The sequence below is a fragment of the Ixodes scapularis genome, unplaced genomic scaffold (genome assembly GCF_016920785.2).
Source record: "Ixodes scapularis isolate PalLabHiFi unplaced genomic scaffold, ASM1692078v2 PGA_scaffold3__209_contigs__length_174095766, whole genome shotgun sequence".
Lineage (NCBI taxonomy): Eukaryota > Metazoa > Arthropoda > Arachnida > Ixodida > Ixodidae > Ixodes > Ixodes scapularis.
The window spans coordinates 26,213,215-26,229,173 of NW_024609868.1; the positions used below are offsets into that span (position 1 = coordinate 26,213,215).

At 43.8% G+C, this 15,959-nt stretch overlaps 1 protein-coding gene across 1 annotated transcript in view; it reads left to right on the plus strand.

Annotated features, from left to right (window-relative positions):
• Positions 1-15,959, plus strand: part of LOC8024382 (E3 ubiquitin-protein ligase UBR4) — a gene marked incomplete at its 3' end in the record, with an annotated part of 100,128 nt that overhangs the window by 51,186 nt on the left and 32,983 nt on the right. Inside the window, 10 exon segments of the mRNA XM_042292359.1 lie at positions 1,331-1,434; positions 1,553-1,648; positions 2,137-2,276; positions 3,661-3,737; positions 4,151-4,342; positions 5,126-5,189; positions 5,701-5,783; positions 10,481-10,610; positions 11,045-11,115; positions 11,183-11,330. Of these exon segments, the coding sequence (XP_042148293.1) occupies positions 1,331-1,434; positions 1,553-1,648; positions 2,137-2,276; positions 3,661-3,737; positions 4,151-4,342; positions 5,126-5,189; positions 5,701-5,783; positions 10,481-10,610; positions 11,045-11,115; positions 11,183-11,330 (1,105 nt within the window).

Genomic DNA, 15,959 nt, shown 5'->3' on the forward strand with positions numbered 1-15,959 from the left:
TAAAGTTACATCAGTTTACTCAGCATAGTTATTTTTTTATTATTGGTCCACCAATGCTAAAGAAAAGGTAGAGGTTGGAGCACTTTGGACATATTTTTCTCTGTTCAACTTTTTGGAATAAATTTCTCTTCAGGAAAACAATTGTTTGGTAATGGGACAAAAGAAAAGACTCACTCATTGTTTTTCGTAACTGAAATTTTATGGGCAGTGCAACTGCGGCATTGTTTTTTTACTTTGCGGATGTCTTTTATAAAAGATGTCAAGAGTTTGTTGACACCATAAAAGGCAAAAAAATTTATTTAATTTTGAACCACATAGTTAGCATCAAAATAAATTACTTTTTAGAAATTTTGTTTTCACAGTTGCACTCTCTAGGCATTCTGCTGCAGATCTAGTGAAACAAAACGTTGGGTATTACATTATTTTTTTAACGATAGTTTTCTCAAACAAAGCCAGTGTGTTCCTGATAAAAACAACTATAATTTCTTTTGCAATTTATGTACACAGATGAAACCTTGCACTGCATTGTGCTTCGCAACTGTCAGCATACAGTATAGACCACTTATAACGTAACCGCTTATAATGCAGGACTGGATATAACGGCTCTTTGCAACCTCCAGTCCGCCTCCCATAGAACTCCATGTAATTACATACCGCTTAAAATGCAGGCGCTTGAAGGGAAATACCGGTTATAGTGTCATGGTTATAGCACGGTACGCGCCATAACCATGAGACAACTTACCTTTCTAAAACAATTTATTCTATGTTAGATGAAGAATAAAGCTCAGTCTGAAGAAAGCTCTTATTTTACTGGACCAGTACACTTCTCTCAAGCGTGTCATGCATTTTGAAAGAAATTAGCGATTTTAGCCTGGCGCTGTTTTTTAATGGCGTTGCGGACGACCTGGTCTTCGATAACATTAATGCATTTGAACACCTCATCACTGAAGGAGTTCTGCTCACAGTGAACCTTCAGTTTCTGGAAGAATTCCTGTGCGTCTTTACTTGAAACTTCCGGCATGCTCTCTTCGTCGTCGTTCAACTCGACGCTTATAGTGCAGATTTTTGCAACTCTTGTTGCATACGTTATATGTGGTCTACAACGTATACTGTAAATTTGATTCATATTATTCCTAAGGTTCAAAAGTTGATCCTTTTGGGTAGTGATCCCCCATAACTTGAAATATCTTTTTGTCATTATTGAAATTATTATTTCTCATTAATAAAACAGCATAAACTGAACAAGGACGAAGAGGCACACGTACGATGGTGCTGTGAACTGAAAGATATTTTCTAAATGTGGTATTTGTTTTTTTGTTTCTTTTGACAGCGAGCTGAACGAATTTGTCTTCCACGAGTGTCTGAAGTTCATGGAAGGTCTGCTGGACAAACAGCCGGGAAAGAAGGCACTCGAGAAGTTCTTTGCCGACAAAGGTAATGAGGCTCTTTTAAATAGAACCATGGCACATTGATTTGGCGATGAGTAGCAGCTGAGCAAGGAGCATTTGTTTAAATGTGAACTTGTCTGATCCATCTTTTTTTTTATCTTCAGACATGTGGAACATCTTGCTCTCGGCAGCTGATGGCAATCTTAGCCCAGCATATGGAACAAGGGTTCTCAAATTCTTCAGCAAGCTCTTCCTCCAAAGTAATTTTTGTCATGTTACCATGTTGCATGCATAAGCTAGAAAATAGAATCTTAAGCTAATTGCCAGATCACGTGGGTTTTTTTAGCATTGTAATGTTTATAAAATGAATCTTGTTGTTTTCTTGTAGCTTTTGCACTACTCCAACAAGTTGTGTAGTGGTTTCAGTATGTAAACCTTATCCCTGAACTGCATTGAGATTTGGCAGTTTTTCTTTGGATTATTTTTACAACTACCACAGTCAACTTTGGATTGGAAAAGATCTCACAGTAATTTGTGACAAACAGCTAAGTAAGGTGCACTGTAACTTTTTGTATTGTGACTTTTAACGTCGGAGGTCTTTTTACATTGAGCAGGGTTGAGTGATAGAGGCCGGATTTTGTGGCACTGCAGCATTTGTTAGGGGCAGCCTTTAAGGCTAATTTGGGAATGAAATAAAAGGGGAGTAAACTCCTGATGCACCAGTCTGCTTCAATGGATACATTTACAGTTGAAAAGAACTCTGGTGATGCCAGTCTAGAGAAGCTGAACGTGACGCTGAGCAAGATGGGTCGGCTGAACGAACTGGACACCAAGGCCCTCCAGAACTGGCTGATGAAAGTGGCCACGGGTGGCAAGAGCAGCTCTCTCGTGAGTTCTTGTGACTTATCACTTTTTCTTGTTTGTTAGAGAATATTTATAGTAGACATCTCATTTTGTGGGGATTCTAAATATACATTCAGATAGCGGATACATTTACTAGAACTCACATTATGGGCGATTAGTCATATTTAATTACGTGCTTTGTAATATATTGTTGGACCTATTACCATTTTCTCATATTTTTCACCTTGGCAAAATATGAGAAAATTTAACAGGACTTTTTTTTTGCAAGGATTTAACTCATGCAGTAATGATAGTTTGTATCAAATTTGAAAATATTTTGTCTAGATAAACTTATGTGATCATAGCATAGAAAGCAAGCTTTGTCATTGTTTCAGAAACTGATGAATTGTGCACAACTCTTGATCTGGAAAACTATACAAACTAGCATCACAGCATTAACAATCAATGTTAATATTGCTCGAGACAAACTTCAGAAAATACCTATAAGGAATGGACACTTAAAAGTGTACCGACAGAGAAAAAGACACTGCAATTTTATGTTCCTAGTGGATGCTCAAAGAAAATGAGAATATTGAAGTTTTTTTTTGTTTTTTTTTATATATATTTACATGTTTACACACTAGTGTGATAATATTTTGCAGAAAGGTATTTCATCCATACACGAGAAAAGCCATTTTCTCCAAATAGATTTTTTAAACATTTTTAACAGAGTTAAGACTTACATTTTGGTCGTCCGATGTGTAATGTCAGGTTCCAACGTCTATGAGACGCTTTATCTATGACACCCGTAAATCATGCCCGCTCATTCCAACCGCCAGAACCAACAACTACCTCACACTGCTTCTTCTTCCTGCTCCACTCGGCGGCTGTGCATGGCAATGCTCGCCGAGTCTCGTTGGACAAACCCATACCTTACAGTAAAGCAGACTGAATCTTAGTTAGGGTTTCAATTGAATCTGTCTTTTTTGTAGCGTTAGCTACACTGGCCGAGGTTTAGCGGTTTCGCGTGGCCCTCATAATGAGCCGTGCTCATTATGCGGAGCGCACGGTGGTGGCGGCGGCGGAGCTCTGCATAATGAGCAAGGTGCACGTGCCGCGCGCTTTGCATAATGAGCACGCATAATGAGCACGGCTCATTATGAGAGCCACGCGAAGCCGCCACCGCGTGCCCTGCCGCCGCCGCGCCCACCTCGCCGGTCTGCGCATTCCAGAGGAGTGACGTCATAGCCGTGGCAGACGCACTGGCGCCACCGCATGCCCAGCTGTGCGCCTCCGTTGCGCAGTAGCCAAGTCTGACGCTGCACCGGAGCCGCTTGATAGCGCCTCTCATTTTGTGCGCATAAGCTCACGCTACGTATATCCTGGCGTAACCGAGCTAAGCCACCGCAATTTTTTTTTTTTTTTACAGAACGGCAACGGTGGTAGCATTCAAGAGAACAGGCTGTTGCTCCAGAACCTGACAACATACATTGTGAAGGAAAACAAGTGAGTCTAAAATTCGGAGTGATTCCTCGCAAGATGCTCGCTTCTTCCACTTTTGTTTCAAATATAAACATAGTGTCTCATTCGGAAGTGAGGCTTAATTTGATTTTCTTATACTGCTTCAACGAGGGCTGATAACACTTGTTAGTGTGTGTAGTGGGGGTTCCAAGATTACTTATGGTGAGGATAAGGGTTTATTTCCTCTACATAGCTAATGGTAATAAGTGGTTAATGTGTCTTCATATCTAGTATTCTACCGCTAAACGTGCACTGAAAAAATACATTGAAAGAAAAGAAAGAAAAAAAGAAAGACTTGGATCTATTGAAACTGTTCCCTCCATTGAGTGAGATAATTGGATTTTCATTAAGATTTGTTTTCTGCTTGTCATGTTTTTTTTTTTTTGTTTTTTTTGCAGTGAGGTATCCAGCCAGGTTGCAGGATCATTCCTGACAGCACTGATCGAGATCGGGTCCCAGCTTCTGTCTCCCGGGTCCGAGGGTCTTGGGTTTTCCGACCTCATGGTGGTCATGGTGACCCTGGCGGGTGCCGGGTCGGGTGCAGGACACCTCCAGCTGTTCACCGCGGCCACTGAGTGGTTGGACACCTGGTAGGGATCTCTCTTGGGATCAGCGACTCTGGCTGGCCTACACACTCTACAGAATGTCAACCATACCGTACTTACCCGATCAGATTCTAACGGGAAGGCAGTTCTTATCGTAAAATCCGGAGCCTGCGCCCACTCAAAATTTGGAGATTATTATGTAAACTGGGGGTGGGATGGCCGCTCCTTAGGTCAACGATATGTAAAGGTATGTCCTTGCGTATTATCCGATTGTTATGTAATCGAAGGGTGGGCACTTATTGTGGAACGCTTGGTATTTTACGGTAGGTGTATTTTTCTAAAATAAAGGGTGTGCATTAGAATATGGTAAGTACGGTAGCTGAAAGTAAAAAAAGGGCAAAAATGATCACAGGAGTTGGGGTTGAGGAAGTTAACATCGTGGATAAAGAGTAAGGCTCAAAGATGCTAAGATAGGCATTCCAAAACAGTGAATACATGTATCATGTTACTAAAACAAACAGCTGCAGGGGTCTGATCCAATGTTTAGACTTCTTCAAGTTTGGCAACACATGTGTCATGCTTTCCTAAATTGATCGATTATATACGGTTGTTGCAAATCTCGTCATCCAAATTTGATTATACTACATTTTTCTGAAATAGACAAAATGCGGTGAGGGACGGAATGCTTTTGGTTTATTCTGTGTACGACTCTAGCTATCATTCTTTCACTGTGTAGAGATGTGCATTGTTTTAGTTACGTGATTCTGTTACTCTTCTCTGTGCATTTTTCAAGTACCCTCTATTCTTTTCCGATCCTTCTTTCTGCAGCAAAAAGTACCTGGCACAAAAGGACATACTGGACAAACTAGAGGAAAATGCCTCCGAAGGAAAGGTAGGTTACCCCATCAAACTTCTGTCTTGTTAGACCACCTCAAAGTGTCCAGATGATGATAAAAGTAAGTGTCGGACTGCACCTTGCAGGCCATTTTTTTTTTGTGCATGAAAACAAAGGTAGTTGACTCTTTATGCAGATTTCGTTGCTTACAGAGTTTGTTTTAGAAGAATTTATTTTGTGTGGAACCTCTACAAAGAACCATGGCCTTCTACTTCCAGTAATTTAAAACCCAAGTTCTGGGAAAATCAAAATTTTAAATGCATTCTTTAATTGCAACTTTTGTAAAACGACCACTTTTGCTTGGCTCTTTGAGAAGGAACGAAAGGCAATCGTGCTAGTTCTCCCCTTGTGCACCGGGATGAAAATCGCAGCAGTACATGATTTTCCCGTCCTCCGGGAACTTGCTCGCGGTACTGTGCGACTACGGATTTTCAGCATTTCATGTGGAAATGCCTGCTTGCCACGTTATTGAGCCGCTCTGACTTGTGTACAAATCTTGTGAATGCAGCACCAGTTCGTGATGGGACCTGCCTGTTGCCTCCTGTCCTACATCGCTGATCTGGTTGGCTCGCTTAAACTTCTCGCAGAACGGTCAGTTTCATTTCCTTCGTGCAAACCCTGAGGTCTCGGTATATTCGTAGACGTTTGTAAGTAACGTGCCTGATTTCGCTCTGTTCTTTTGCTTGAAGTCGTGGCAGTTGTGATTATTGCAAGCTTCACATTAATAACGAGTTGAACCTTGGGGGGGGGGGGGGGGGGGGGGGGGAGGGGCATTTTGTCTTTGAGACTGGAGGTTCAGTGAGCTGCGGTGAAACATTATGCTGTTTCAGTGTGATCTTTCGTTTGTCCTTTTTACTGCTTTTGACTATACGCTGAAATCGGGAAAGCTTTTAGAATTGTACTTTTGGAACAGAGAAAGAGAAACATTCTTTCATGTAGGAAGTTGCTGCTGAGACAGCATTGTTAGGTCACAGCTTTGTGGTAAGAAAGTCATACAGCTGTTTTAGGTCTCTGAAGATAATTTGTTCAGTAAATAAGGAATATATTATATCGACTTGAATAAAGTAAACCATGAATATAGGTTGAAGCCTTTATATTAAACTCGCAAAGAATACAATTTTTTTTTTAAATATAAGGGGAACTTTTTTTTTTTTTTTTTAAAGAACAGAGGAAAGTTGGGCAAACGAGTAAAACAAACCTTTCTTTACAGCTTTCTCAGCTAAATCACAGCGCAATGCGAAAAACTTAATCATCGTCAGAACTTTGAGACATGTCATTGTCGTTGGAAGCTTTGTTGACATCCTCACAAATTTGCAACAATACATCACTGACACTGTTGGAAAATGGTGACAAGAAACGAAAAAAGGTGAAGATGGGCGAAGCAATGAAAGACCAAATTTGAAGACGCGAGCACCGCTGAGAGCCGCCTCCAGCTGCCGCGAGCAACGGCAACACCGCGAGCCGCCGCGAGCAACAAGAAGCGAGACCTGTGTATTTTCTTTTCCTGCGCATCTGCGAGGTGGAGAGGGTTGGAACGGATGGGAGGGGGCAAGGGGTGCGTGGCGTGTCGCATCTCCCTTCCTCCTTGCGTTGCGAGGGGTATGCGGTAACGGCTCCGGCAGCCGCAGTTGCAGACAGGCGCGAAACCCGACGCCCGAGGGATGCGCACGAGCGGCGGCCCGCCGGCTGCTGCTGTTTCGGTCGTTTCTGTGCACCAAAAGCTTTTTGAAACAAGAAGCAGCGTGGCGCTACGGCAACACCGGCTCGGTGACTCGGTAGGTCCATGCACTCTATAGGACCACGAAATCTGGTCACGAATCTAGGTCAAAATTCTCTGGTCATGATTGTAGGTTGACCCTTAATTTTTGACAGCATTTATGAAAAACAAAGGTCGACTTATATTTGAATAAATACGGTAGTCATATTTAACATCCCAGTGCCTGAGCAACACGGAGTTTCCTAAAATTGTGTGGAGTGACCTTTGTACAACCGAAATTCTTCCGAGAGAACAAGGTGTGCTGTAGTAACTGAGACTGCAATGCCATGAAGTCCGGCGATGGTCCTTCCTCTGTTCAGCATTCTACGGACTAAAGAATGGACACTTTTTTAGTTTTCATTACAGTTGGTTCATTAATTCAAACTCTAGGAAGCCACAGACTTGTTTAAATCACATTTTGAATTATCAGAAATTCATCTAAATATGGTGTGGGGCAAAGTAGCGATTTGCTATAGGAATAGCTACACATACCAAGCAGATTTTTTATGCTTTCCTCTGCACAGGCCTATTTATAAGCAGGCTCACATATAAAACAATGGTGAAGTTCGAAGCGAATAGCGGTTTTCGCCGAATATTTTCTAATCAAATGTGGAATGGTTTCTCCAAGCCCTTTACTACCATTGTACCATGCTTAAACGAAAAGTCAGCTGAACTCGTGAAGGTTGTTTCCAACCTTCCACTTCTAAGCTCAGTTAGCTCTAATATAACTATAGGGTGTCCCAAACCACCAGGCTCGATCTAAAATGGACCGTAAAAATCGACGCCTGCACGTAGCACTCTAAACTTTTTCTCAAAGGTGTATTTCACAGGCTGGTTTTTTCATGTGAAATTGCAAAGCGTAGCTCCCTTTCTGTACAAAATAGGGCTAAAAACTTGCCGGGGTCAATGGCGGATGGCAACGTAGACGACCGAGTCGAGTTGCGGGGCATTTTTGTCACGAGTATTGATGGATGGCTTTTAGTCAAGGAACACTGTCTCGGCACCATTGATGTGATTGCTGCGCCAATTGCGCCAAACTGCCCCAAGGGGCTAACCCTGCTACATCCTGCTACATTTCGCCGAAATATGGGTAATCTGCGCCAAAGGACCAATTTCGGTCGCCTTTCAAAACCGAAACTAAACTGAGTACCGTAATTGAGCATGCGTGAGCTAGGTGGTGCAAGCGACCCCCCGACAGAAAGTATGCTGCATCAATCGTCCATCCGGTCTCGCATGGTTTTTCCCGGCGTTCCTCATTTCGCGCTCTCGTGGGTCTTGTCTCGCATCCTGTTGAAAATATTTTAACGATAGATGCAAGCGTATATGGACGCCCCAACGCTAGCTTGCCGGGTACCAGCCATGCCGTCATGTTGTAAAACGAAACCATGTTTTTGCGCATTGGGAGTTACTTGTGATCTGAAGCATTCGCTTCTGAAAGAGACGGCCGTGGCAAAACTATTTTTGGTCCCTGCCTACCACTCGCCGCCATGGTTATCACGTCGGGTGTTTCCGTCCACACATTGCTGCAGATATGGCGCTTTCTAAAATGAAACTTAAGGACCGCTGCAGGGTAACCAGCAATCCTGTCCTTTTTTAAATTAAATGCTACTACAAAAATCCCTCTAGCTCAAAGACTGTTGTGTCGAAGTACTGTTTACCTAGGTTTCTCTCTGTGAGATTTCTTTTGAGAGGGACCCCGGTACGTGAAAAGTCTGTCGCAAAAAAAAGTTTAAGACAAGTTAGCTAGAGCAAAAAAGGCAATGTCTGCACGCTGAACCCGTGCAGCACGCTTGTTTATCTTGAGTTCAGTTGTTGCACAAAGCGCTCCAAGAACGTTTTGACCCTGACTCGCAATGTCTTGCATTGATGCGCTCAGGTTTTTTTGTTTTTTTTATTAGCTTTATTGTCTTTGTTCTGTTTGCGCTTTTTAACCTTTTAAATTAGGTTGTGCCTCGCATACTGGCCTGGCAAGCGTGCGCCGCTGGACTGTTTTTCTTTTTTTTTTTTTTATGCTGGATTGTTACATTTTGCATACAATTTTGGGGACCAGATGGCGACGGAGCGGAGTGGCAGAGTTTCGGTTTCGATCGAACAGCCGTCTCCGTTCGCATAACGAAGCGCGTGCAACTGCAAGCTGCCGAAGTTGCCCTCACGTGCACGCGAACGTGGTTGCACGACAGAGGTACCAGCCGGGACGCTTGCAATCCATTGCTTTACATTTGCTCGCTTCTGACGAAAATCTGGCATGTCGGGAAACAGTAAAACGGTGGGAGACGTTTTGGAATTGCTCGGCAACGCCTACAGCACTGTACACTTGTGGGATGTCTCAACGTCTCTTTGGAGACATTGAAAGTGGACATTCATTACTTGCCGAAAGCTAAGCGAGGCTTGCAGCAGCCTTGCAGAAAGTTTCAACAAGCAAAAGGAAAAGCACCCACCAGTCGTACTGCACCTTTTTCATATGTATAGTTTCGTATTGCATTGCAGCAGTTACGTGTTTCATCAGTTGGATACTGCTTCAATTTATTATATTATATAACTAGTAAAGTTTATGCTTTCATATTTACTGCTAAGCTGGTCATTTTCAAATAAATTTAATATGTGCAATTTGGTTCTTATCTATAGTGGGTACATATATATATGTATCATTTAACTGAAGCATTGCAAAATATGTTGTGTCATTGGCATTTCAGTTAACAACTTGAAAGACTCTCAGGTCGTCTAACTTGACCATAATTTGTTTATTGTGGCGAGCAAAGTGCCCTTCCTTTTTCCAGCACTTAAAACAAATATTTTTATTTTTATAAAAAAAAATCTGCTTCAAAAGCCACTGTTTGCTGCTCCGAAACACTGTTTTGGCTGCTCCAAACGGCACTTTTGCTGCGCCAAAACACTATTTTGGTTGCTCCAAAAGGTGCTCCAAAACGGCTTAGGCCAATCACATCACTGCAGCACCCTCGTGACGTCGCGTCGTGGCGGAGCTGCGGTTGATTGGTTGTACCGCGTACCGCAGCACCAGCGTGACGTCCCCTCGCGGCCGTAGGGCTGACGAACAGCGTTGCTATGCCTCTAGCAGATAGTTTCGGTTTTGCCGTAGACGTCCAAAGCCAAACTTTGAGCCGTGATATTTATAAAACCACACAATATTGGAAAGAAAATTATACTTTGTAATTGAGGGACACTGTTTTAGCTGAAAACAGTCGTAATCCCAAATTCAAAACTATTGACTGAAGTTGCCCTTTAAGAGAAAATGCCGTTTGAATTAAGTAGCTTATAAATGCGTCAAAAACATAGCGGGACAAACAAAATTTTTGAATTCGTTTAAATTAACTGGAAGCATGGAGTACCCGAGCATGAATTATCGCGAGTCCATTTTAACTTCAACTAAAAGATTTTTCAGAAATAAGTAAAATATGTCACCGAACAACAACTGTTGGAGCATTTTTGTTGGGAAACTGGAATCCTCTGTTCTTTCTTAGCATAACTCTCGCCAGCTTCTTACCAAGTGCTCATCTTTTGCTCGACGTCTCAGGCCTCCTGTGCTCGGCCGCGGCGGAGCAGCCAGTCCGCCTTGCGACGGCGATGTCCAACACCCAGAGGCGGATTCCGACTGGGCCGACGAGATGGGACCAGACGACGACGAATCGGGAGGCGAAGATTCCGTAAGGCCCCTCACCTTGTGTACGGCACTGTACCTCACTGGCTGCCGTACAAGCTATTTCCCAACGTACACGAGCTACTGCCGAATTGTTTCGCAGCTTCTAAGAGAGCTTACTAGCTGCCTGATGTAGACTCGACGTTCTTCGCGACAAGTGGTAGCGGTTTCACAAAGGTGAAATTTTATGGCCTTCGTGGCACGATACACTTTTTCGGCGATTACTAAGGTTCATATCTCTGGTTCGTGGCATGCTTCGGGTATACGCTTGAAGCGTAAAATGTTAGTTTTGGTTTATTGCTACATGTTCCTAAAAGAAGGCGTAGCATCGTCTCTACAAAAACTTTATTGCCGTTTTTTAGCCTAAAAATTGGGGTAGAGTTGGTATTGGAGCCAGTGTGACAGCCGCGATCATAAAACGTTGCTCATCGTCGCTTGCAGGACGAAGACTCGCTGTGCAACAAGCTGTGCACCTTCACAATGACTCAGAAGGAGTTCATGAACCAACATTGGTAAGTCGTCGGGCCCTTTGACTTGGTGAGAGCGAACTGCCACATCTTCTTGTTGCCGTGCCTGCAGGTACCACTGCCACACATGCCGGATGGTGGACGGGGTAGGGGTGTGCACGGTCTGTGCCAAGGTGTGCCACAAGGACCACGATGTGACCTATGCCAAGTTTGGTTCTTTCTTCTGCGACTGTGGGGCCAAGGAGGACGGGAGCTGCCAGGTGGGTGGTGCTTGCTGCTTGCCTCTTGCCCTTTCTCATACTTGATTTGTTCGCGAGAATTATGCGGCAAAAGGATGCAAAGGTCCCCTAGCATGGCACTGTACGATCCAGTTGAGACAATGTTAAATGAAATGCTCTATACTTTCACATTGCAGCTTTTTAAAATGAGCCTTTTTGTTTTTCTTAGTTTGAGATACATGCTTTTTTTATTTTTCGTTCTTGGCTTTATAGAAGTGAGTTTCAGATAATTGAAAAGGAAGGGTAGAGAAACTTGCGTAAACAAAATAGAGGACGAAATTTTAAGTAGCATTGATTGGCTGCATATCTGTCTATATTTTTTGAACACTTGTTAATGCGATCTTACGTTACTATTAACAACTGAGTGTAAAAGCAAACAATGCAACAAAAACTGAACACAAAAATTGGCTGCATGTTCGGTCACTCTGCGAAACGCGCTTAAATGTGGTAGTTTTATAGGGTCATAGTCGACAAAAAGTGTTTTGAAACTAACTAAAATTTTATTCAGATACTTTTAATGTTCCAAAAGTCTTTCAACCTTAGGTTTGTTACTGTGGTGATGGAAGGGCGCCACGAGAGCGCACGACACCAGAGCGCCGACGGAAGAGCGCGCGACAGGAGAGCGCCGCGACACGAGAGTGCACGATAGCAGAGCGCACGACGGGAGAAGCGCCGCGACACGAGAGCGCGTGCCATTGGAGCGCGCGTGACGAGAGCGCACGTGCGCACCTTGAGAATGATAGACATTGGAGTTTTCAGACACATGTTTTCTCGGATAGCGCAGCTTTTTTTATGTAAGTTAGTTGCCCAATATTCGCTTCGAGATCGAACCGTGCCGCCACCGTGCGGCCGAAATCGGAAATGCGCGAAAGCGGGGATACCGCCGTGCGTCGTCTGCTACGGGCGCACGCTCAGAAGCATGGATCTCGACGACGCAAGCCCATTTCAGGCTGAGCTTGACATTCCTTATTAAATGTTTTATGTTTTTGTTGCCGTTTCTTCTTACTAAAGGTTGTGTTGTATCGTTCGCCTTGCAAAGAAATTCAGCAAAGCGATTATTATTAAGTCGGAGGCTTCCATAATCTTAGTGTGTTGTTTTTTTATAAAATCACTGGTCTACGTATTTTTGTGATCTCGCACAAACCGCGGCTTTCATAAAGCATTGCATGTTTAGTGGGTTTGTGGTTTTATTACAAAATTAACCCGACTGATGGCTATCCTTCAATAGACTAATCAATCAATAAATCCGTATGTTGATTTTTCCCCGGTCATATTGCGTGAAAGACGTTAAAACTACACATTTTTTTACTGGTTTTACTATGTCATAAATGGCATATTGCATTCCCATTATAAACTTCACGTTGTGAGTCCTACATAAATATGAACACGGGAAGCCTTTTAAAATGTAGTATTTTTAAGTTATTATTTAAACAGTATAATCACCCTCGGAGAATTAATAAATGGTAAACCACGCTGAAGTGGTTTACCGTGCAAGCCGATGCCACAATAGAAGTAAAGACGTCAAAACTATTAAAGCAGGCATATTTTACTCCTTGTTGACTTTCTCCAGCACAAGGCTCCAATTAACCGGCAAAAAAATTTCAATTAAAGCATTACTTGAATAATCTGAAAGTTAATCGAGGAATGCCCAGTCCCGATATACGTTAGGTGAGGGCGGAGGGTAATCGGAAAGTCTCGTGAAGGTGGCTAGCCCTCGTCGGTAAAAGAGTATCACTGCGGCCGATGCTGCCTGTGTCGTGGTGCGCGTCGTTTGTTTGGGTTGCAAGGTCTACCATGTTTGAATACAAGATTATTTAGCCAGAAATTTTATAGTATTAGCCTCTTGACATCTGCGGCCCTCACTAAGAAAATTGAAGCGGGTGAACCCACACTACCGAGAAAAGCATTTAATAACAGGAACATTGCTGCGTTGTCCGGTTACACTCGTTTATTACAGTCACGAAAGATATATTAGTACAGTTTGTTTCACTTGTTTCAGTTGTCCTGCCTACCGTGAAGTTTGCAGATTTTAACAAGAAGAGACACTATCTCCTCATCGCAACGCAGTAGATTTGTTCAGACTCCAAGAATGTTACCTACACTATGGCACAGTAAAAGGGCAGAGGAACTCAATAGCATGGTAATTTCCAATACAGCGCTAACTTATCTTCATTCTAAATATTTATATTACTGCAAAAGCTAGACGTTAAAAAAAGCATAGAAACTGCGATTTCACAGCCCACAGTACCAGTATTATGTTATCTGGGTTGGATTTTTTTTTAATTCCTTCGTTGATGAAGCGATACATTCATTTTAAAAGAAACAAATATTTAACATAAATATTCCAGTTCAACAGGCATCAGTCGTGGTGATCCATGCTTTCCAACGTCTGCCTAGAGCAGACGACGCACCCACAGAAGCGATTATATACATTTGGGCCGCACGCTGGCAACACGATTCGATCTTCACTGAAGCACCGAACAGTACTGCATCCTTTTCCGCTAGAATCGTTTTTCTACCGATAGTATGCGACAAAATAAACGCAAGAATCTACGCCGTCTCGCGCGCGACCGCGGAGAGCCTATGGGGCGGCCGTTCTCCTATCCCCGCTTTGATGATGATGGTAGCGCGACCGTAGCGCCACCTCTAGGTCGATCTCGAGGCCAATATTGTGAATTCTATGCAACATACAGGGTGTTTTTCTTTTCTCTTATCAAAACAAAATTTGTTTAAGTAGGGCTTTGTACTTTGTGGATGTTGTCTTTGATATGCGCTCTTCAAGGTATGTGGACATTTGAGGTGCCAATATACGGTAAAATATGCTGGGCAATCAAGTAAAAGTCTCCAATCACCCCTTTAATTTATGGCTGTATGGTTCATGTTGCAATTGCAAGTAACGCCGCTAATAGCGTGGTTGGTAGAGGGTTCCGGAAAGAATGTCCCCGGAAAGAAGGCCCCGAGGTGTAAAGTAGGAACAAATGGCACCAAAGGGTTCTCCATCACTGGGTTTCCTTGATTCTCATGGCCTTCAGGAGGTCCGGTCGTTGTCCGGTCCAAATAACGTGACCATCCTGGAGTATCGGAAGGAGCCGCTCGCGTAGGCCAGCACTTTTCCCGCACGACTTCTGGAGCTGCAACAAACGGATTTCCGAAGGGCTCCCGAGGACCAGCTATTACATCGAGTCCTGTCACAATGCATTGCAGAAGTCCTTGGGGCTGCCTCATCCAGACACGTACAAACTAGTGGCCGCATTTCAAAGGGAGCGGAGCTTGACAGAGCAGAAGCTGGCGGATGTACTTCGTGGAGAGCCTCAAAGGAGATTCTTCGCTACACGTTTGTGTAGCGAAGAATCTGAGCAAGCTAGTTGAAGAGTACGACCAAAGGTGCATGCTAGACTACCTCTGCGGTGTCGCGGAGTCATTCAATTTTTGATTTTTTTTAATATTATGAAATGGTAATTGATAAACAACTATATTTCCAAAACAGTGTATCTTGCCTCTTCATTTCGAGTTTGCAAAAATTGTATTTCTTAGACTTCCCACAGGTCTGCGTACTCAACCAATAAAATGACGTAAAGCGTTTGATCCGAGAAAACACGTGTTTGAAGACTCAAACACCGATCATTCCTAAGGCGCGCACATGCGCACTCGTGACGCGCGCTCTAGTGGCACGCGCCCTCATGTCGCGGCGCTCTCCCGTCGTGCGCTCTTTTGTCAAGGCGCTCTGGTGTCGTGCGCTCTCGTGTCGCAGCGCTCTCCTGTCGCGCGCTCTCTTGTCGCGCGCTCTCCTGTCGCGCGCTCTTTGTTGGCGCTCTCGTGTTGTGCACTCTCCTGTCGTACAGCCCTGTGGTGGTTATGCAATTTCACCTTACGCAAACACAGTGTGGCGATTGTTGGTGGCGCTGTAGTGGTTGTCGTGGTGGTTGTCACTGTTTTTGTTGTTCTTGATTCTTGACAGTGTTGTCGCTGTCTTCTGATTTGGACGTTAATAAAGAGCAACGGTTCATCTACCGAGAAGTATGCTACAAAGTCCATGCAACATAGTCCGGGAATGCCTCGTGCAAAGGCGCTACGATGGTGGTGCCGTGGTGGGTGGTCGGGATTGTGGCACTGCTCACGGGGTGTAGCCCGAACGATTCGCGCATGAAGCCAATAAACCACGGATTGCATTGCACATTCACATTACAATCTCCGGCGATGATCATGGGCGTCGTATCACAGTTGGTGTCTTCTATGAATTCGAACGCTTTCATCAGTTGTGTGTAACTGACAAAGTGCACCGAGAGGAAACATTTCTAGTTTAATTTGGTTGTGGATGGCGGTGAGCGTGTGTACGTCGGAAATGGTCGTTCAGATGGCACAGATGGTGCCGCAATTGTTGTAGGGGGCGGTGTTGGCAATGCTGGTGCTAGTACCAGCAACGACCTCCCTCTCCAACTGCTTGTCAAGCTGCGTGAGACCCTCTTGGCACAAACGAATCTCGCCAAATTTTTTGGGTAACCAAGAGGGAAAGCGAGCTTTCCTGCCCTTTTCACTCGTCATTCTGCACTTTTTCTGCATCACCTGTTTCTGTACCTTTTATTTCTTGCTTTTTCCACTGATCTCCGCTCC